This window comes from Panthera pardus, unplaced genomic scaffold, assembly GCF_024362965.1.
Source record: "Panthera pardus isolate Hobbes unplaced genomic scaffold, ASM2436296v1 HiC_scaffold_17, whole genome shotgun sequence".
NCBI lineage: Eukaryota > Metazoa > Chordata > Mammalia > Carnivora > Felidae > Panthera > Panthera pardus.
This window is the reverse complement of record NW_026526732.1, coordinates 142,955,516-142,979,029: the sequence shown is the minus strand read 5'-3', so window position 1 is coordinate 142,979,029 and position 23,514 is coordinate 142,955,516. Positions and strand designations below refer to the sequence as shown.

The window sequence follows — 23,514 nt, the reverse complement described above, 5'->3', positions numbered from 1 at the left end:
TTCAGGGGGATGCTGTTATAAACAAAAAGTCCATTGGAGTAAGCTGGGAGCTGGAAGTATAGTGGCTTTTCATTGGCTGAGTTGTGACAGCCTGTCATTGCCTGGGCTATTGCTGGGGGAAGGGAAAGTCTTTCATAAATCCTGCGGGATAGGAAAGTAGTATCCATGTACAAGGTCAGGCTCTTGCTATTTGGTCTGCAATTCACAACCAGTGGTAGGGCTGGTAGGATGTGAGAGCTTCCCCCTGCTGGCCTTCCGAAAACATACTAAATGAGGTTTCCCTTTATTAATTTTCACACTGCTAAGAGGAGGTTTTATGCTTTCTGGGGGTTCTTGGATATGCGTATGTAGATGAGATGGCTGGACGGTTGAGTGATTAGTGAATTGTATCACGGAGTTCCTCCATGCAAGGAATATTTCCGTCCGTGTGGTTCTTTGCCTTGTCTCTCGGACAAGTCAGTATCTCAGCTCTAATGCTGTGGTTTTCAATCATTTTTCAGCCCTTACATACCTGAGGACAGGTACCTTCCCATCAGGTGCAGTAATTACTATGACAGGGATGGGATGTGTGTGGAGTGGCAGTTCCCTAGAGGCATATCATAGTCAGGAGGAGCTCTTATAGTTTCAAAAGGGCCCTAGGTATATGTGTGCTGTCCCTCGTTAAAAAATCATTCTCTAGTCCTGTGAGCTTAGCTTCTTCAGTTAATGTAGGAAGGGAGAAATAGATGATTTTGCTACCTGTCCAGGCTCAAGGGGAGGAATAAATTAACACAGAACATTCCATTTATTGTACAGTTTTACAAGAAAACATTGTATAATTCTAGGTTTTGAAGATTCAGGTGCCCGGTGGGAGGAAAACACGGCCAACATGAGCTCTGAAGAAGGTGGTCCACCCTCTTGGCAAGAAGCTCCTCCCTCTTCTGGAGAGGCAGCACCCCCTGGTTCAGAAGGTACCGCCCCTCCGGGAGATGAGGCTCCGCCCCCTCCAGGAGAAGAGGCCCCTCCTCCTTTGGACGAAGAGGCTCCCCTCACGGTGACAGGGGCAGCCTCCACGGTAGAAACTGGCTCTCTTTCTGAAAGAGATCCTGCTCTTTCTGGAAGTGATTTTCTTAATGTCCCTGCTTCTGAGCATGATGAGCAAGGTGGATATAGAGTTCGACCTAAGTCTGCAGTACGACTGGGCCAATCCCTGCTTTCTGAAGTGCTTTCCCAGTCTTCCCGAAAATCATCCCGATATCATCGAAGCATGAGCGGCATTCCAAATCTCCAGGAAACATTAAAAGAGAGACAGGTTTTGCTTATAATAAGATTTTTCAAGTGTCACTTTTATGTCACAGTAATTTTTTTGGTGGTCTTTTCCCATAATTAACAATTTTTCCCTGTGGTTTTCATTCTTTAGGCAAGATTTAGAGAAGCAAGGGAAAATCGGAAAACGAAAATTGACCCTTCATACAAATATATATTTGAAATTCTAGCGGAGAAGCTTGGCCTGGACTTGGTAACCATTGAAGAATTAATTTTGGACTGTCCATCTGTGAGTTTAAATCTTACTAGTTTTTAATTGCTCTTTGACAACTGATTGTTTTAAGAGGCTGGGGTCATTGTCATGAACAACAGAACATTTAGAAAGGGAAGGTTGAAATTTTACCAATTAGGGGAGTTTTATATGACTTAAAGCCAGTTGAATCATATTTTTAGTTAGGTCTACTATTGAGTAGGAAACGAAGAGAAGAGTTAGCAATTCGAATTTGGCTAAAATTTGAACTCAAAATGCCCTTAAAAGTTAGAGGGATAGTCAAGCACAGATAGAGTTAACTAGTTTAAAGGCACAGGTCAGGGGCCCCTGGGTGCCTCAGTAGGTTAGGCATCCAACTCTTGATTTCAGCTCAGGTCATGATCTCACAGTTTGTGAGTTCAAGCCCTGCATAATGCTCTGCGCTCACAGTGTGTGGAGCCTGCTTGGGATTCTCTCTCCCTCTCTCTCTCTCTCTCTCTCTCTCTAATGAAAGCACAGGTTGTGTAAACTACATATGCAAATAATTTGGATAGAAAAACAAACTGGGCACATATGAACTAGGGAACAGTGACTTTTGCATGAGCTTTGTAGAAAACAAAGAGGTGATTACCATGTCAGGGACAGCCCTAGATTATGCCTACTTTCCTGGCAAAATTATTAACAGTCCCTCCTTTCACTCCTAAAAAGTCCCAGTTTTGGCTGATGAATTTCTGTGGTCACCCTAATTAGAGTAATATATGATAAGCTGTGACTTTCATAGAAGCTATCGGAAGCAGTATCACTGCTTCCTTTCAGATAGCTGTGGCTCTATATTAATTTTCAAAAAAAATTACTACAAGTTGCCTGAGCTCTTTACCACCTCTTGGAGTGGACTGGCCTGGAGCCCCAGCAAGACCAGAGAGCAGGTACATACTGGTGGTGAGCTGGTTGTCCCACTGAATGCACTGATGAGAGAGTAGGGTAGGGGGGCAGTGTTGTGGTGAGGTTGTCATCGTTGGGGTCCCTACCCCCTGCTTTTATAGGGACCAGTGAACTTGGGCAAAACTCTTTAGCTTGCTCTAGGAGCCAAGATTCTGGGGAATGGTGCCTAGAGGAGTCTCTCCCTTGCTTGATGCAAGGTGTTGCCAAGTTCTGGAAAGTTGTCTGCCTTTCACTTCTTTCAGGACCCTATAAAAGTTGAGAACTAGCAGTCCTCTGATAGCATGAGTGGGATTGCTCAATTTCCTGTTCCCTTAGTGTGTTATGGTGATCTGGGAATGTGATTGATGCACAGAGATCAATAATCTGAGCTATTTTAATGGCTAAAGATAGAAAAATGCATGGGGATGTGCACATAAAAGAAGAAGTGCCACAGAAAGCAACTGAAATAGAGTGTAGTTTCTCAGGTTGCCGAAATTCTCTGCAGGAATGTACAGGTGTGGTCAAGGATGGCTTCATGGGCATGTGGACTGTGCAAACAGGCCCCTGGGCTGAAGGGCCCCGTACTTGGCTTAATGATCTCCTGTCACCACCTTGAAATTCTTTAAAAAACTTTTTTTAAGTTTTTAAATTCCAGTATAGTTAACATATAGTGTTATGTTGCCTTCAGGTGTACAACGTCATGATTCTACGATTCTATACATCACCCATTGCTCATCATGATCAGTGTACTCTTTAATCCCCATCACCTATTTCACCCATTGCCCCTGCCCCATGCACCTCCCCTCTGGTAACCATCAATTTATTCTCTATAGTTATGAGTCTGTTTCTTGGTTTGTGTGTCTCTCTCTGTCTTCTTTTGTCCTTTGTGTATTTGTTTTGTTTCTTAACTTTCACATATGAATGAAAACATACTTATCTTTCTCTGACTAGCTGATTTTGCCTAGCATTATACTCTTCAGCTCCATGCATGTTGTTGCAAATGGTGAGATTTCATTCTTTTTTATGGCTGAGTAATATTCCATTTTGTATATATACCACATCTTCTTTATCCATTCATCTATTGATGGACATTTGGGCTGCTTCCATAATTTGGCTATTGCAAATAATGGTGCAATAAACATAGAGGGTCATGTATTCCTTTGAATTAATGTTTTTGTGTCTCTTCAGTAAATACCCAGTAGTGTGATTACTGAATCATAGGGTAGTTCTATTTTGACTATTTTAACTTTTTGAGGAAACTCCATACTGTTTTCCACAGTGTCTGTACCAGTTCGCATTCTCACCAGGGTTCCTTTCTCTCCACACCCATGCCAACACTTGTTTCTTATGTTTTTTATTTTAGCCATTCTGACAGGTGTGAGGTGATATCTCATTATAGTTTTGATTTTCATTTTCCTGTTGATGAATGATATTGAGCATTTTTTCATGTGTCTGTTGGCCATCTGTATGTCTTCTTTGGGGAAATGTCTGTTCATGTCTTCTGTCCATTTTGAATTGGATTATTTTGGTTTCTTTATGTTTAGTTGTATAAGTTATTTATATGTTTTGGATACTAATCCTTTATCAGATATATCATTTGCACATATCTTAACCCATTCAGTAGGTTCTCTTTTAGTTTCGTTGATTGTTTCCTTTGCTTTGCAGATTTTTGTTTTGATGTAGTCTAAATAGTGTATTTTTGCTTTTGTTTCCCTTGCCTCAGGAGACATATCTACAAAAAAAAGTTGCTATGATTGATGTCAGAGAAATTACTGCCTGTGCTCTCATTTATGATTCTGTTTAAATATTTAAAATATTTAAAATATTTAAAAAATATTAAATATTTTTAAATTAATTTATTATTTATTTAAATTAATATTTAATATTAATTTGATATTAATTAAATTATTAATTATAATTTATATTAATAATTTATAATTAATTATATATTATAATTAATATAATTTATATTAATATAAAATATTAATAATAATTTAATTATTAATATAATAATATAATTATTTAAATATTATTAAATATCTGTTAAAATATTAAAAAAAATTTTTTTTGTGAGAGTTTGTGAAAGTGGGGGAGCGGCAGAGAGGAAGTGGGGGACAGAGACTCTGAAGTGGGCTCTGTGCTGACAGCAGAGAGCCCGATGCAGGGCTCAAACTCACAAACCATGAGATCACGACTGAGCCAAAGTTGGATGCTCAACCGACTGAGCCACCCAGTCGCCCCTCATCTGGGATTTTTATGGCTTCAGGTCTCACATTTAGGCCTTAAATTCACTTTGAGTTTATTTTTGTATATTCTGTAAGTTTCATTCTGTCCAGTTTCATTCTGTCCAGATTTCCCAGCACCATTTGTTGAAGAGACTGTCTTTTTCCCATTGCATATCCTTGCCTCTTTTGTTGAAGACTAATTGACCATATCCACCTTGAAATTCTTTTTTCTTTTTACTTTATTTTAATCCCAGTTAATATATAGCGTATTATTAGATTCTGGTGTATAATATAGTGATTCAACTTCCATACAAAACTCAGTGCTCATCGCAAGTGCATTCCTTAATCCCTGTCACCTAGTTAACTCATAACCCCCAACTATCTCCCCTCTGGTAATCATTAGTGTGTTCTCTATAGTTAAGTCTGTTTCTTGGTTTGCCTTGTTTTTTTTCTATTTGCTCATTTGTTTTATTTCTCAAATTTCACATGTGAGTGAAATCATACAATAATTGTCTTTCTCTGACTTATTTCACTTACAATAATACTCTAGTTCCATCCATGTCATTGCAAATGGCAAGATTTCATTCTTTTTTATTTTTTATGGGTAATTTTCATATATGTATCTTAAATTTTCATATATATATACGCATATATATGGGAAATGATGAGGTATATATATATATATATACCTAGGATTAGTTATCATATCTAGGATTAGGGTTTGGTTTAGGGCCAGAATAAGGGTTAGGGCCAGTGTGATTTTACGTGCCTATTATCTTGCAGTTCAGAGATCTCTCCAGAGGGATAAGTTTAGGGTTAGGGGTAGGGGTAGGGGTTAGGGGCTAGGGTATATGTTTGGGTTATGATTAGGTTTTCACTTAAAGTAATGCTTTCTATCTACATCTATGTTGTTGCAAATGGGAAGATTTCATTCTTTTTCATTGCTATGTAATATTTCATTATAGATGTATGCCAATTCTTTTTTTTTTTTTTTTTTTTTTTTTACCCTCAGATGTTGAATTAGGGTTAGTTTGGGGCTAGGATAAGAATTAGGGTTATGGCTAGGGCCAGTGTAAGGGTATGTGCCTGTTATCCTGCTGTTCAGAGACTTCTCTAGAGGGATAAGTTTAGGGTTAAGGTTATGGTTATAGTTCGGGTGAGGGGTTAGTGGTTCACAGTTAGGGGTTAGGGTTAGGCTTAGGGTTAGGATTAGGTTAGAGCTAGGGTTAGGGTGAGGGTGAGGGTATGTGCCTCATATCCTGAAGTTAAGAGACCTCCATAGAGGTTAGGTTTAGGGTTAGAGGTAGGCTTAGAGGTAGAGTTTAGGGGTTACCAGTAGAGGTAGGGGTTGGGGTAGGTTTAGGGTCAGGGTTAAGGCTAGGGTCAGGGTTATGGTTTGTGCTTGGCATCCTGCTGTTCAGAGACCTCTCTAGAATATGAAACCTCAGACTCCTGGTGGGTTGAGAATAAATTTGGCAACCATCCAGTGAACTGTGATAAAGCAGGAATTTGGTGCTCTAAATACTTTTTTTTAATTAAGTTTGTATTTAAATTCTGGTTAGTTAGTTTACAGTGTAATATTAGTTTCAGGTATAGAATTTAGTGATTCAACACTCCCATACAGTACCTGATGGTCATCACAATAAATGCACTCCTTAATCCTCACCACCTATTTAACCTATCTCCCCAGTTACCTCCCCTCTGGTAACCATCCAATGTTCTCTATAGTTAAGAGTCTTAATATTTCTTAATAATTTTTTTAATATTCATTTTGTTATTAGAGAGAGAGACAGAGAATGGGGGAGGAGGGCAGAGGGAGAGAAAGAGAGAATCCCAGGCAGGCTCCATGCTCATCACAGAGCCTGATGCAGGGCTTGATTCCATGACCTGGAATCATGACCTGAGTTGGACATTCAACTGACTGAGCCACCCAGGTGCACCAAACCTTAATTTCTTAACAAATGTTCCTGCGTTTTCATTTTGCACTGGCCCCACAGATTCTGTAGCCTGTTCTTGCTGTGGATGATACCACTTGTACAGCAAGATAGGTAATCAAACTTGTTTCACCTGAAAATTTCTAGGCCATAAATTTGGTTAATCCCACAATTGGAATCCCAGAAGCTCTGTTAAAGATTTAGGCATATACATTGGCACTGGCTAGTAATGTCGGAGAAGGACAGCTGCTAGGACTACATCGAGATGGGTGCCTGTGGAGCTGGTCATCTCACTTTTAAATATTTGCCAGCTGGCTTTCTGGGCTGATAGTCTATGTATGGAGGAAGTCTTTCTCACTGGGTAGCCTCTTGGCCAGGAAGTGAGAGTATCGTAAGCCTGCAAACCTTTTCATTTGTCATTCCTGGACAGTGTCTTGTATTTTGGGTCTGTGTGGTTAGGTTCTTCCTTTGAGGCCACCATGGACCAGGTTAGACACTGGTTAGGCTGCCCATCTAGGAAATCTAGGGAAACCTAGATCTTAAGGGAAGAATCAAACCAGGAAAAGTGTTTCAGTAAGAGTTGTTTATTAGTTGCAAAGCCACGGTGGAGTGGAGATAGTACAGCCGGGGGGAAACCAATCTCTAAATCTGGGAGAGATAAGAATGCTTATTTGGTCGAATGGATCAAGAAAGCACCTATAGTAAATTGGCATCAAGATTGGTGGACAGGTGAATAAGAAGATGGAACCAGGAACGAAGGGTGGAATGGTTTGGTGTAGTGGTTTAGGAAACTGGGTATATGGAAAGGTTTTCCTTTTATGTGAAACCTGGTGTAACAGTGAAGCCTAAAAGCAGCTCATTAAAGTCCCCACAAAGGGTGACGGTGAGAGTGTGATGGTTATTTTGTTTGCCTTCAGATCTATTGCCCACCCTTCACCACCCTACTCTGTGGCCCAGAAAGCTGACCTCTCGAGAACCCATCACCTGGGCTCCTTTGCTCTCCGGCTTCCATGTGACTCAGTCACTAGGAAGCACCAGCAGGAGATTAGAGGGCAGGTGGGGTGAGAAGTCTTATTTCTGCCTGTTTGGCTATTTTTGTGGCTACGGTCATATCCTCTTACTAGAGTCCTTCCCAAACAGATCTTCTCCCACAGCTCTGTGTCCACTTGCATCCAGATACACCATTCACCCAGTCATCACACTTTCAGGCCTTGGTACTTCTTTTTCCTTTGTTGATAGTCCTGTTGTTGCTGCTCGTGCCACAGCTTCCCTTAACCCTGCTCTGGCCTCTGGCAGTAGCCTCTTTATCATAAAGTTTCTTCAAAACCCCTTTGTTGAGACTTCTTTTCTTACCAGGACCCTGATCAATGAGGTTTCTACCAGTGAGGTTTCTACCACATTGGCATTCATGCTCTTGCTGCTCCCTTCATTCAGCACTGCTCAGGATAATCACAGACTATCTTGCTTTGCTGGCTTACATGACAGAGTCAAGGCAACAGCATTGTGGTTCTGTGGATGGAGCGCAGCTCTGGTTGCCCAAGGCTGGCACCCAATTCCAGGTTCTGAACTTGCAGTTGTGTGTCTTTGGGTTTTTCACTCAAATTCTTTTTAGCTTTGGTTTTTGTCTTCTGCAAGAGCGGCATAATAACGCCACCCTTATTTAGTGCAAGGCTGTGGTGAAGCTCAGATGAAATATTTATAAAATGTATAAGTGAATTTTTAATTTGCAATTGTGATTTCAGCCCATGACAGCATTCACTCTGCTGGTCTCAGAATACAGTATGTCTAAAAACCAAGAATTTGTTGCATTTGATATTTTGATGCCTTTTTATCACAAGTATGAGCTCTACTTTTGAGAATTTGGATGCTTTCAAATCTGATGGGTCATAAAATCAGATAGAGCAAGAAAGAATTTATGGAACTTGGCAAGGATAGCTGTGCTGACAGTTTTCGTATCTTTCAGATTGTAATTATGCAAGAGTCAAGCTGATGTGTGAGATGGAAGAATAGAAAATGAAGGGCTAGAATTTTGTACATCTCTGTGGCTCTGTTTCATTTCCTAGGGCGGTGGTTCCCAAACGTGGTCCCAGAACCAGCAGCATCAACATCACCTGGACCTTTTTAGAAATGCAAGTTCAGGGTTAGCAGTCTGTATTTTTTTTTTTTTTTTTTTTGAGGGAGAGAGACAGAGAGCAAGCAGGGGAGGGGCAGAGAAAGAGGGAGACACAGAATCTGAAGCAGGCTCCAGGCTCTGAGCTGTCAGCACAGAGACTAACATGGGGCCCGAACTCACGAACCATGACCTGAGCTGAAGTTGGACTCTTAACCCACTGAGCCACCCAGGAGCCCTGCAGCATTCTGTGTCTTTTAAAAGCTCCCTAGGTGCTTCTCTGGTGCACACTAATGTTTGAGAACCATTGTCCTAGGGGTAGAGGCTTTGCGAGATCTGGGATACCTCCCACACATGGTCAATAAGTGAAAGAAACCCACTGCCCAAGAGAGACACTTATGTATGTAATCAATGGACTAGGTGAAGTGGGTTGAGTAACTTTGTATTTCCCAATTGATGTGTGAGGGTTTTTGTTTACATGACCTATTTAGTTTTCCACTTACATAGATGTTACGCTGACTTAAAAGTAATTAAATACGAGCTTCATGCTCATAAATATGGGACACTCTCATTATAATAATTTGTTTTTACACTAGTTTGGCTACAGTATGGGTCAAATTACAAGTGCTGAAAACATAATTACTCAAATAATTGGTCAAAAAACCCAATTTTGATCACCAAGTTAGTTAATAAGGCAAGTTTTCTGTTTCCCAAGTCAGCTTTTAAGAGTAGTTTGTTTTAATCATAGTTCTTTATATTTACCTGAAGTTGGGCTCATTCATTTACTCCTGTAAGATTCTGTGAGGCAGGGTCAGGTAAGTGGTTGCCTACTTATATTTGTAGATCATTAATGGGGTTCAGACATAGAATCTACCATATATCTCATGGTAATTTTGGAGTTAAATTAGTTTGAATTCTAATCCTGCTTCTGATGTACCTGTCGCTCACTATGTATCTTGAGTAAAATTTTTGAGCTTCTTTTTGTTTTTTTCAGTCTGCAAAATGATGAGGATGAAGGTATGTAAAATGCCTAGCCCAGGGCTTGGTTCATTTTTTTGTAGTTCTCCAGTCATGTATTGATCATCATTTTCTCTTCTATTTAACAGCTGGATGCATTTGCTCAATTTTTTATGAAAGACGGTTGTAAGACATTGAAATTTTTGTACCAAGAAGGAGATGTCCCTGGTATTGGTAAGGATGTTTTACGAGGGCAATGTGCTGAGTGTTAATTAATGTTAAAGTGTAGCATATCTTTTCTCTTATGCATAGACAATCCTTTATTCATATAGAAAATTTACCGGAAGTTCATGTGTGGAAAACAGAGTGTCTTAAAAAACAATTTTTTTTTAACGTTTATTTTTGAGACAGAGAGAGACAGAGCATGAACGGGGGAGGGTCAGAGAGAGAGAGGGAGACACAGAATCCGAAACAGGCTCCAGGTTCTGAGCTGTCCGCACAGAGCCCGACGTGGGGCTTGAACTCATGAACTGCGAGATCATGACCTGAGCCGAAGTCGGACGCTTAACCGACTGAGCCACCCAGGCGCCCCAAAGTGTCTTAAAAACAATACATTTTCAGTCCAAATATGTATTTCAGGCATTAGTATAATGATTTAAGGAGAAAATATACTTCTAGAAGTCACTGGTATCTCCTGGGGTACACATTTTCACTAGAATTTAATTGCATTCTCCCTCAAACAGGTGGAGCCATTTTGCACACAGGTTTTCAGATAACTAGTAATAGTTGTGAAACCACATGAGAACTCAGCAGCTGTCCCTGTGGTCCTGGGTCAGCATCTTGTGTCTGCTGCAGCTGTCACAATATCTGGCTTCCCTTACTATTCACAGTATTCCTGAAATAATTAACCCTTCATCAGGATGTGAAACTGTTGTGTTAATAACTAGGGCCATCCTTTTGGTCTTAGACTACTTATCTTTGAAATCCTGTGGATTGTCCCTTCTATTGGTTCTTTCTTACTTTTCTCCTCTGCTGCCTTTAGGTGAGGCTCATACCTCATGCCTGCCCTAGTATTCCAGATTGAAAACCAGTATCTCTGAAACCAGATTCCCTCTCTGAAGTTCACACTACTTATTCCTTTAGAAGTAAACCTTTTATTCCATTATATCTATCTATCTATCTATCTATCTATCTATCTATCTATCTAGATATAGATAGATATGAATATATATGTATGTATAATTTGTAAAATGTATAAATGAATTTTTAATTTGCAATTATGATTACAGCCCATGATAGCATTCACTCTGCTGGCCTTAGAGTGTGAGCAGGGGAGGGGCAGAGGAAGAGGGAGACACAGATCTGAAGCAGGCTCCCCTTTATCAGGAAAGCCTAAATTTATCTTATGTCTTATCAGCCAGAACTGTGTTACACTACAACCATAGGATTAGGGAGGTTGAGAAAGCAGTTGTCTCTTTGGGAATGTATACATTGCTAAAGGAGACAGTGGGTTTTCTTATCAAGGAAGGAGGGGAGGGAGGTTATTAGGGGTAGAGTACCAACCTCCATGAATGAGCAATTGAGCTCTACATTGCTACATACTGTGTATCAGGGTTCTTTGGTTGCAGGCCATAGAAATAGACTCAAGCATATATAAGCAAAAAAAAAAAAAAAAAAAAGTTTGGTTTTTCACAAAATTTAGAACTAGTTGAACCACTAGGCCTTGGGAAGGACAAGAACAGAGCATTTACACAGATTTCAGGGCAATTTCTTTAGGATTCATCACTGTATTGACGTTTCTCAAATCCCCTTTTACCTTTGGTGTCTCCAATCAGAATTTATATTCTTGCAGAGAGTTTAATTTATCTGGTTTGCATTTCCCCCACAGGGCTCTGACACTGGTGTCTTCCAGAATCACAGGACAGAAAGAATCCCCCACACCCAAAGGAGGGAAGGCTGGGAAGAAAAACGATTTTCATGGTTTTGAGAAAAATTTAAAATTTCTTTTATATCACATTCTAAATTTGGTTGTTGTTGTAAATAGGAAGACTGTTGATTTTGCTTTTCCATATTACAACCAAGCACTGTCAACAATAGCCATATTATGGACAGAGCCCAAATGTCCATTGATTGATGAATGGATAAAGAAAATGTGTGTGTGTGTGTGTGTGTGTATATATATATATACATATGTAATGGAATATAACTTGGCAATCAATAAGAATGAACTCTTGCCATTTGTAACAATGTGGATGGAACTAGAATGTATTATGCTAAGTGAAATAAGTCAATTAGAGAAAGACAAATATACAATTTCACTCATATGTAGGATTTAAGAAACAAAACAGATGAACATAGGGGAATGGAGGGAAAAATAAAGTAAGATAAAAACAGAGAGGGAGGCTAACTATAAGAAACTCTAAACTATAGAAAACAAACAGTGTTGATGGAAGGGAGGTGGGGGGGGGATGGGCTAAATGGGGGGATGGGCACTAGAGAAGGGTGCTCATGTTAGAGATGAGCATTGGGTGTTGTATGTAAGTGATGAATCACTAAATTCTACTCCTGAAAACAATACTATACTATATGTTAACTAACTTGAATCTAAATAAAAAATAAGTAAAATAAAAATTACAACCAACCATCTAACAAAATTATTATATTTTTAATAGTTTTTAAAATTAAATGATTCTTGGGCGCCTGGGTGGCTCAGTCAGTTAAGCGTCCGACTTCAGCTCAGGTCACGATCTCGCAGTCCATGAGTTCGAGCCCCGCGTCGGGCTCTGGGCTGACGGCTCAGAGCCTGGAGCCTGCTTCAGATTCTGTGTCTCCCTCTCTCTCTGCCCCTCCCCCATTCATGCTCTGTCTCTCTCTGCCCCAAAAATAAATAAACGTTAAAAAAAAAATAAAAAAATAAAATTAAATGATTCTCATCCAAACCAGGTTGAGGAAGAATTTAACATAATTTGGGTGCTATGAGTGTAGTTAGTAGGGGACTAAATCTTCTCTGCAGAGTCAGTGAAGGCTTCCAAGAGCTAGTGTTTCAGCTGAGATTTGAAAGGTGAGTAGGAATAGAGATGCAGAGGGTTGGAGATGGGATAGAATAGTTTGTGTGAAGACTTTGAAGGGAGAAAAGTGCAGAGCTCAGGGAAAGAAAACTGAGGAGGCTGCACTTTAAGAATTTCAATTATTGATATCTTTTTGTAGACAAAAAAAACCATTATTCCACAATCATATCAAAAATTGCTTACGGTAAAGTAAAGCAAGAAACCACAGTGTATGATCCATGGTAATTTATCACATTTGATCAGTTATGTGATCATACACTAAGTTCTTGATTTTTGTTTTCAGAATGTGGTCGAACTATTGCTGGAGCAACCAAAGGGGCAAAAATGATGAGATTGTATATAGACAACGCAGCCCCCGAGAAACTAAAAGGATTGTGTATATTTTTTGTTCGCTGTCACAATGATATTGCTATAAATGTTAAAAATATTCATGAGGTATGTTTACATCTTTTCCAAATATATGGTTAAATGTTTTTTTCCAGCTTAATTGATATGTAACCGACATGGAATATTGTGTAAGTTTAAGCTGTATAACATGTTGATTTAATACACTTATCTTTTGTGAACTGATCACCACTGTAGCATTAGCTAATGCTCCATCATCTCACATAATTACCTTTTTTTGTTTTTGTTTTTGGTGATGACATTTAAGATGAACTGTCTTAGCCACATTCAAGTATATATTACAGTATTAACTATAATCACCACGCTGTACATTAGATCCCCCAAACTTATTCATCTTATAACTGGAAGTTTGTATCCTTTGACAAACATTTCCTGATTTCCCCTACCCCACAGCCCTTGGTAATCAATATCCTACTCTCTGTTTCTATAAGGTCAACTTTTTTAGATTCCACACATAAGTCTGATTGTACAGTATTTATCTTTCTCTGTCAGGCTTATCTCACTTAGCATAATGACCTCAGATCCATCCATGTTGTCTTACAGGCAGGATTTCGTTCCTTCTCATGGCTAAATAATTCTCTCTCCCTGTCCCTCTCCCCATCCCCCAAACTCGAAAAAAAATTTTTTAATTAAAAAAATAAAACATAGGGGAAAAGTTCCTTGACATTGGTCTTGACAATGGTTTTTTGGTTATGTCTCCAAAAGCACAAGCAACAAGAGCAAAAATTAATAAGCAGACTACATCAAACTAAACAGTTTCAACACAGCAAAAAAAAAGTTAATAAAATGAGAAGGCAACCTATGGAATGGGAGAAAATATTTGCAAACCATCTACTTCATTGGGGGTTAATATAAAATATATATAGAGAATTTGTGCAACTCAATAGCAAACAAACAATCCAATTAAAACATGGGCAGAGGAACTGAATTGACATTTTTTCAGAGTCATCCAAATAACTAACAGGTACATGAAAAGATGCTCAAAGTCAATAATCATCAGGGAAATTCAAATCAAAACCACAATGAGATATCACCTCATACCCATTAGAATGGTTATCACCAAAAAGACAAGAGATAGGGACACCTGGCTGGCTCAGTCAGGGGAGCATGGGACTCTTGATCTCAGGGTCATGAGTTTGAGCCCCAGGTTGAGTGTAGGAATTACTTAAATAAGTAAATAAACTTAAAAAAAAAAAGACAAGAGATAAGTGTTGGTGAGAATGTGGAGAAAAGGGAACCCTCATGCACTATTGGTGGGGATGTAAATTGGTACAGCCACTATGGAAAAAAGTATGGAGGTTTCTCAAAAAATTAAAAATGGAACTGCCATATGATCCAGAAATCCCACTTCTGGATATATATCTAGAGGAAATGAAATAAGGGTTTCAAAGAGATATCTTCATCTCCAGGTTCATTGCAGCATTATTCACAATAACCAAGATATAGAAGCAACCTAAGTGTACAACTGTGGATAAGTGGATAAGGAAGGTACGGTATATATACACGATGGAACATATATCATGTCCAGTGTGGAGCCTGATATGGGGCTCAATCCCACAACCATGAGATCATGACCTGAGCTGAAATCAAGCGTCAGACACTTAACTGACTGAGCCATCCAGGCACTCCCCTATGTTTATTTCTAGGAGTTTTATGGCTTCAGGTATTATGGTTAAGTCTTCAGTTAATTTTGAGTTAATTTTTGTGAATAGTGTAAGATAGAGGTTAAATTTCATTCTTTTGCATCTAATTATCCAGTTTTCGTAGCAGTGTTTATTGAAGAAGACTATCCTCTCCTCATTGTATATTCTTGGCTCTCTTGTCAAATTTTAGTTGAGTGTACATGTGTGGATTTATTTCTAGGCTCTTGATTCAAATCCATTGGCCCATGTGTCAATTTTTATGTCAAGTATCATATTGTTTTGATTGCTATAGCTTTGCAGTATAGTTTGAAATCAAGAAGTGTGATGCCTTCAGTTTTGGTTTTCTTTTTCCCCGTTAGGATTACTTTGGCTCTTGGGTGTCTTTTGTGGTTCCATACAAATTTTAGGATTGCTTTTTCTATCTGAGGGAAAAATACCATTAAAATTTTGATAGAGATTGCATTGCATCTATAGGTGGCTTTGGGTAATGTGGGCATTTAACAATATTTATTCTTCCCATCCATGAACATGGGATATCTTTCCATTTTGTCATCATTGATTTCTTTCATTAATGTCATAGTTTTGAGATCTTTCACCTCCTTAGTTAATTTTATTCCTAAGAATTTTATTGGTTTCAATGCTATTGTGAATGGGATTGTTTTCTTTATTTAATTTTCAGATGATTTGTCCTTCATATGTAGAAACATAACTAATTTCTGTTTGTTTATTTTGTACTCTGCAACTTTACTGGCAATTTTTCTAACAGTTTTTTGGGTGGTGTTTTAGGATTTTCTATTTACAATATTATATCATCTGTATACAGAGGTAATTTTCCTTCCTTTTTAATCTGGATGACTTATATATATTTTTTCCTTTTCTAATTGCTCTGCCTAGGATTTCCAGTGTTGTGTTTATCTTTTTTTTAAGTTTTATTTATTTATTTTGAGAGGTGGGGGAGAGGCAAAAAGAGAGGGAGAGAGAGAATCCCAGTCAGGTTCCACACTGTCAGCCTGGAGCCTGATGTGGGGTTCAGTCCCACGAACCACGAGATCAAGACCTGAGTTGAAATCAAGAGTTGGATGCTTAAGTGATTGAGCTACCCAGGCACCCCTCCGGTGTTTATTTAATAGGAGAGGTGAGAGTGAGCACCCTTATCTTTTCCCATTATTTTTTCTCTTTTAGAGAAAAAGCTTTCCACTTTTCACTGCTGGTTCACTGGTAAGTGTGAGTTTGTGATATGTGGCCTTTATTATTTTGAGGTATGTTCCTTCTGTACCCAATTTCTTAAGAGTTTTTTTTTATTATTATGAAAGAGTGTTGTATTTTGTCTAATGCTTTTTCTGCATCTGTTGAAATGATTACATGCTTTTTATCCTTCACTTTGTTAATGTGGTGTATCATATTTATTCATTTGCATATGTTGAACCATCCTTGCATCCCAGGGATAAATCTCACTTGGTCATGATGTATGAGGCTTTTAATGTGCTGTCGAATTGGTTTGCTAGTATTTTGTTGAAAATTTTGCATCTCTTTTTTAGGGATATTGTTCTTTTGGTAAGTGGGATATTGGTAATTTTCTTAGTGTGCTTATCTGGCTTTGGTATCAGGATGATTCTTGCCTTGTAAAATGAGTTTAGAGTGTTCCCTCTTCAATTTTATGAAAGAATTTTAGGAGGATTGGCATTCATTCTTCTTTAAGTGTTTGGTAGAATTTACCAGTGAAACCATCTGGTACTGGATTTTTCTTTGTTGGGAGGTTTTTGATTGCAGGTTCAATCTCTGCTTGTTATTGGTCTGTTCAGATTTTCTGTTTCTTCATGATTCAGTCTTTGTTGATGGTATGTTTCCAAGAGTTAATCCATTTCTTCTAGGTTGTCCAATTAGTGTGAATATAGTTGTCTATAGTTGTTTCTTTGTTTTCTTTCTTTCTTTTTTAAATTAAGTAATCTCTATGCCCAATGTGGAGCTTGAACTCATGACCCTGAGGTCAAGAGTTGCATGCTTTACAGACTGAGCTAACCAGGCATCTCCATATTTGTTTCTTACGGTCCTTTGTGTTTCTGTGGTCCTAATGTCTCCTTTATTATTTCTGATTTTATTTATTTGAGTCTTCTGTTTTTTTTCTTACTCTTCCTAACAGTTTTGGTTATCTTTTCACAAAACAGCTTTTAGTTTTGTTGATCATTGCTATTGTTTTTCTGATCTCTATTTCATTTATTTCTGCTCTTTTCTTTGTTATTTCCTTTCTTCTGCCAACATTGGGCTTAGTTTGTTCTTCTCTTTCTAGTTCCTTGATTGTAAGGTTAGGTTGTTTAATATCTTCCTTTTATAATGTAGGCATTTATTGCTTAAACTTCCCTCTTAGAACTGCTTTTGCTGCATCCCAAACCCTATAGGTTTTGGTATGTTATGTTTCCATTTTCATTTGTTTCAAGATAATTTTTAATTTCCCTTTAGATTTCTTCTAAAGAAACACAACCCACTGATTGTGTGAAGTGTGTTAATTCTCACGTATTTGTGAAATTTCTAGTTTTTCTTTCTTTTGTCATTGATTTCTAGCTTCATAAAATAGTGACTAGAAAAAGAAACACTTGGTATGATTTCAGTCATCTTAAATTTGCTGTTTTGTGGCCTACCATAGGATCTCTCCTGGAAATGTTCCACATGCATTTGAGAAGAATATATTCTTCTGCTATTGGGTGGAATATTCTGTATATGTCTATTAGGTCCATTTGGTGTAAACTACAGTTCAAGTAAAATATTTCCTTGTTTCTTTTCTGTCTGGATGAACTAACCACTGTTGAAAGTAGGGTATTAAAAGTCCTCTACTGTTATTGTGTTGTGTGTTTCTCCCTTCAGATCTGTTAGCATTTGGTTAATGTATTTAGGTGCTCTGTTGTTGGGTGCATATATATTTATGACTGCTTTATCTTTTTGATAAAGTGACCTGTGTATCATTGTATAATAACCTTTTTTGTCTACTGTTATTGTTTTGGCTTAAAATCTATTTTGTCTGATATAAGTATAGCTACTTCTGCTTTCTTTTCGTTTCCATTTGCATGGCATATTTATTTTCTCTTTTCACTTTGTGCCTCTGTTTGTCCTTAAAGCTGGAGTCAGTCTGTTTTAGGCAGCATATAGCTGTTTTGTTTTTGTATCCATGCAGCCACTCTGTGTTTTTTGATTGGTGAATTCAATCCGTTTACAGTTAGAATAATTATTGATATGTAAAGGGTTACTAATGCTATATATTGATTGCTTTTTGTTGTTTCATACTTCCATTTTTTTTTTCTTTTTCCCTCTGTTTCTACTTACCTTTGTAAATTGGTGTTTTTCCATGTGGTACGCTCTGTTCCCTTCCTTTTTAATCTTTTGTGAATCTACCCTAGATTTTTGCTTTGCTGTTACCATGAGGCTTACATAAGACATTATAGCTATAACACTTTATTTTATGCTGATAATAATTGTATGCAAAAACTCTATCCTCTTACTCCTCCCTTTTATGTTTTGATGTCACAATGTATCTCTTTTTATTCTGTATATTCATTAACAAACTTTGTAGCTATAGTTATTTTTATTACACTCATTCTTTAACTTTTATACTAGAGCTACATGGACAACACCACTCATATTTACAGTGTTAGAGTATTCTGAATTTGACTATATACTTACCTTTTTTAGGGTATTGTATGTTTTCATATGTGTTCATGTCAATAATTAGTGTCCTTTCATTTCAGCTTAAAGAACTCCTTTCAGCATTTCTTGTAAGGTGGATCTCATGGTGATGAATTACTTCAGCTTTTGTTTGTCTAAAAAAATCTTTCTCTCTCCTTCATTGCTGAAGGGTAATTTTGCCAGATAGAGTATTCTTGGTTGGCATTTTTTTTCTTTCAGCACTTTGAATATATGGTTCCACACATTCCTGGCTTGTCAGGGTTTGGCTAAGAAATCTGTTTTGGCAACCTTGGAGGGTTCCCTTCTAAGTTACAAGCTTTTTTTCTCTTACTACTTTTAAGATTTTCTCTTTGTCTTTGAGTTTTGGCAGTTTTATTATAATGTGTCTTGAAAAGGATCTCATTAAGTTGGTTTTGTTTGGTGACCCATGAGCTTCATGAACTTGGATATCCAAATCTCTCCCCAGATCTGGGCTTTTCTCAATCACTGTTTCTTTAAATAAGCTTTCTTTCCCCTTCTCCCTCTCTTCTTTTCCTAAAACTTCAATAATTTGCAGATTGGTGCTTTTGATGATATTCCATAGATCACACAGGTTTAATGTTTTTCATTCTTTTTTCTTTGTTATCCTCTGAATAAATTCAGAGTTCCTGTCTTTTATCTCACAGATTCTTTCTTCTGCCTGATCCATTCTATTGTTGATGACCACTGTTGCTCTTTTCATTTCTTTGTATTCCTCAGCTCCAAAATTTTTGATTGGCTCTTTTTTCACAATTTCTGTCTCTATTAAATCTCTCGTTTTGTTTATGTATTTTTTTCATGATTTCATTGAATTATCTTTCTGTGTTTTCCTGTAGTTCACTGAGTTTTCTTAAAACAGCTTTGTTGAATTCTTTATCATGTAAATTGCAAATTTCCATGTCTTTGGGGTTGGTTGCTAGAAAATTATTGTGATCCTTTGGTGGTATCACATTCCTTAAAGTTTTGTATTGCTGTCTTTGCCTTTGATGTAGTAGTCATGTCCCCTGGTCTTTACCATCTTTGGGAGAAAAATATCTTCCCTCAGCCCTGTTGGTGATTCTGCAGCTCTTAGAGACCTTCTGTGGATAAACCTGCTCTACACTTCTTTATCCCTTTTGTGGAGGAATTCTTAAGCTTGTATGCCTTCTCTCAATCCTGCAGTGCACCAAGTTGACAACCTCCCTTTTGTTTTCCCAAAGGTGATGCTAAAGCTCAAGTTTGTGATCTCCCCCCTAGCCAACAAATTTGGGCTGGCTTTCTTCATGTAGTCACTAGCCATCTGCCAAAGTATGCTCTCACTGCTGCCATCAGGAGCATGCATGGGGAGCCAGCCACAGGGTAGGGGGCATTGTGTGGCTGAGGCATGCTGAGAGCTGGGGGCGCCCATGGGCCAGTTGGGGAATCCATGTGCCAGATGTTTCCAGTGGCCATGCTGGGCTTCCGGTGGTGGGCTCCTTGATGGAATCTGTGGTGGAATTAGTAGTATCTGCTTCCCTTTAGCGCCTTCCTTTAGAGTCTTATCTGCCACTCTCTCAGCTTGTTTATGCCCACCCCCCCCACCCCCCCATCCCCTAGCCATGCAGCTCATGATTTAGTACTCTGGATGGGGTGGGAGAGAAATGAGCCTCTTTGGCAGCATCCTACATAGCCGGGGAAGCTGGATGCTCACTTACATGCTCTCATTTGCCCCTACAGGAGAAATTAAAGGCTGAGAAGATCTCCCTTGGTCCTAAGCTGTGCAGCCTTGGGGGAGGGGTGATGTGGATAAAGTCAAGTCTTTCCTCTTACCTTATCCAGTGCACTCAAACTCATATTTTTTTACTTCAACTGTGTGAAGGAACTTCTCTTCTGGAAATCTGGACTTCCACAAAGGCTCTTGTGTCCATGGGTGATTAATAGTGCTCTCCATGGGGTTCTAGGACAGTGTCTGAGAGGGGTTAGAGCTGGTTCATGGCCACTGCAGGTTTCACACCTAGACTGAGGTCTGGATGCCTGTTCTCTGATGCATGGTGGGTGAGACTCTTCCTGAGTTCCTTGACATATGGTGCTGGATCCCAGAGCTCCCACAAAGCCACTTTTGTCCATTGATAAAAACCAAATTATTGTTTTTTGTTAGGGGACAGAAACAAAGGACATCTTATTCTACCATGTGTTGACATCACCAGCCTGTAGTTAAACATTGAATGTATTACCATAGTTACACTTTTACTTTACTTTCTCTCCTTTCTGTATACAGGACTGATTTGAGTTCCAAGAAAATGTATTCATGTATTCAGGATAACTGAGAAATTACTATAGTAGAATGAAGTGATATTTATCCTTTAGACACTGCTTTTAAAATTCATGAAAATTCCATTTCTTCTAGATGGTGTGCAAATAATTTCCATCCTTCCATTTACTGGGAAAGAATTTAATGTTGTTCACATAATTTTGAGTATTAGTTATTTTAATTTCCTCTTTACTTAATATTTTAACTATTTAATAGTTTAGAAAGACTTATCTAGTGCTTATCTAGTCCTGGGAAGGCAGCTTGATGACATGGGAAAAACAGCAATTTTATTCAGATAGACCCAAATTTGTCACCTACCCTCACCACTGACCAGTGGAGTGTTCCTTGACAGGTTGCTTTTCTTTTCTGTGACTTAGGTTTTTACATTATTAACTTGGAAATAGTAATACCCACCTTGCAGGATTGTTGTGAGACTAAATTATAATATTAGGAAATTCTTATCTTGCTAAGTAACAAATCCACCCTAATTTTTCTCCTTTTCTGTTTATGACAAAAAATGGCTTTAAGAGAGGTTGTTTAGCTTGGTTTTCAAGTCTAGGTTGGGAATCATTTCCCTGTGACTCCTTGTAGATACTGCATTGTCTTCTGGTATCTCTTGTGGCTGATTAAGCCTCTTCTGTAAATGTGCTTCATAGGTGATCTGTCTTTTCTTTCAGTTGATTTTGTTCTTTGTCTTTCAAACAGTTTCACCATGATGTCTCCAACCATGTGCACGTGTTTCCCCAGTGTGTCTTCCATTTCAGTAATTCTCCCTTCAACTTGTTTGTAACAACTCATTCTTTTTTATAAGTGAGTTTTTATGTTTGTCACAGTTGTATGCAATTTTGAAAAACATGTTTATTTATTTTGAGAGAGAGAGCACGAGCAAGCACACCAGCGGGGGGAGGGACAGAGAGAGAAAAGGTGCAGCCAGTGCAGAGCCAGAGGCGGGGCTCAGTCTCACAAGTGGTGAGATCATGACCTGAGCTGAAATCAAGAGTTTGACGCTTAACTGACTGAGCCACTGAGGCACCCCGGTATGCAGTTTTAAAAAAGGAAGAAATTCTGTAAGTCTTGTTATGAAAACTTAAGTCTATCTCACTCTCCAGGAGCAACCATTAATCTCTCAACAGATTCTTTCATTTGCCTCCATATCTCTAAATGGTGTGCTCTGATTGTTCCTTTGCCAGATTAGACATTACTTATTGACTTTTTTCTGTGGAAGATGAAGATTTAGCTCTTTTTTATCCTATGCCCCTCCTGCCATTTTCCATCCCTTTGTTCTTATATAACTATAACATACTATTTCGCTTAGATAAGTATTTGTTTACACCATTATAACTGTGTAAAACCAATCGCAGTTGAGCATATGGTATATCAGTGGTCCTCATAATGGTTCCCTAAACCCTTTCATGGAACGTGCAACGTCAAAATGTATTTTTATCATTATACTAAGACATTTGCCCTTTTTACTGTGTTGGCATTTGACTAATGGTGCAGAAGCAGTAGTAGGAAGGACTGGTGACTCCTTAGCACGAATCAAGGCTGTGGCACCGTACTGTACTTGTAGCTGTTGTAGTCTTCACTGCCATACGCTCACAGTTAAAAAGAAATGTAGTGGCTTTTGGCAAGTTTTTTTATCTTAATTTCTTGGCTTGGGATGTCCATGTCACTTAAATTGTATTAATTGAAATGTCACACTCATAAATGCTAGACTTCTGATTTCTGTGTATTTTATTTCTTGAGACTGATCAGTTTTTCCACTTAAAATTCTGGGCAGAGGGCTAATTTCATTGCTCTTTCCTTACTCTGATTGAGTATTTCTAGTCTCATTTCCCGGGACAGGGCAATTTTCCACTAAGAACTTTATGCAGAAGGCTCAGCTTCATTTCCTCCACATTGTATAGGCTCCAGGTTGTCTCCTTACCTATGTTGAAAGTAAAGCACTGAGGAAAGTGTCACCTTGATGAACACACATGGGAATGGTTAGAATGGGGGAAGAATATAAATTTGTTGATTTTAGAACTCTAATTTCCATGACTGCCTAAGTTTTCCTAATATATAGAAAGTATTGCCTACGCTTAATGTAATGAAAAATAGGTTATGATTTTCAGCTCTTTAATGGGATTAGCATATAACATTTGAACACCACCCTTTCAGGAAGTGCTATTTACTGTACTGGATGCATCAACAGGAATCCTTCCTGGGATTAGCAATATGCTGTCAAGTATATTTGTGCCAGCTATTCTTGCAACAAATAATTGGGGTGCTCTAAATCAGTCCAAGCAAGGAGAATCTGAAAAACACATTTTCACCGAAACCATCAACAGATACCTTTCATTTTTAGATGGTAAGTACAAAATTTAACGTTTAGTACATTACTGAAAATGAGCAGATTAACTGTAAGATCTGTTATTAAAGATAAGCTTTAGAGGAAAACCATTCCATCTTAAAAGAAAGTATTACTCAAAATAATTATGAGACCTAGAAGTAAGAAATCAAATCGTTAGAACCTCTCATTTCCGGGGATCTTTGCAGGAGTAGGATATATTTTAAAAAATTTTTCCATTGTAGCAAGCAGATTCTATTCCTATGTTATTAATGAAAAATTCCACCATATTTAAAAATATTACTATATTATTAGCTCTTTCAAAAATATACAACTTTATTAGTTCATATTATTAAAATACATATTATTAACAAATAACCAAGTCACAATCTAACAATCAGTTTGTATTTATGTTTCTCTAACATTTGAGTAATTATAGCTGGAACCACACATTGACATTAAACA

At 38.1% G+C, this 23,514-nt stretch overlaps 1 protein-coding gene across 5 annotated transcripts in view; it reads left to right on the top strand.

The window, feature by feature from the left end:
• Positions 1-23,514, top strand: part of DNAH8 (dynein axonemal heavy chain 8) — a 331,845-nt gene that overhangs the window by 11,743 nt on the left and 296,588 nt on the right. For all 5 annotated transcript variants that reach the window (XM_053905062.1, XM_053905060.1, XM_053905063.1 and 2 more), the window contains exons 3-7: positions 825-1,291; positions 1,400-1,534; positions 9,792-9,876; positions 12,994-13,145; positions 22,881-23,070. In XM_053905062.1, the coding sequence (XP_053761037.1) occupies positions 869-1,291; positions 1,400-1,534; positions 9,792-9,876; positions 12,994-13,145; positions 22,881-23,070 (985 nt within the window). In that variant the 5' untranslated portion in view covers positions 825-868. The remainder of the gene's footprint in view (positions 1-824; positions 1,292-1,399; positions 1,535-9,791; positions 9,877-12,993; positions 13,146-22,880; positions 23,071-23,514) is intronic.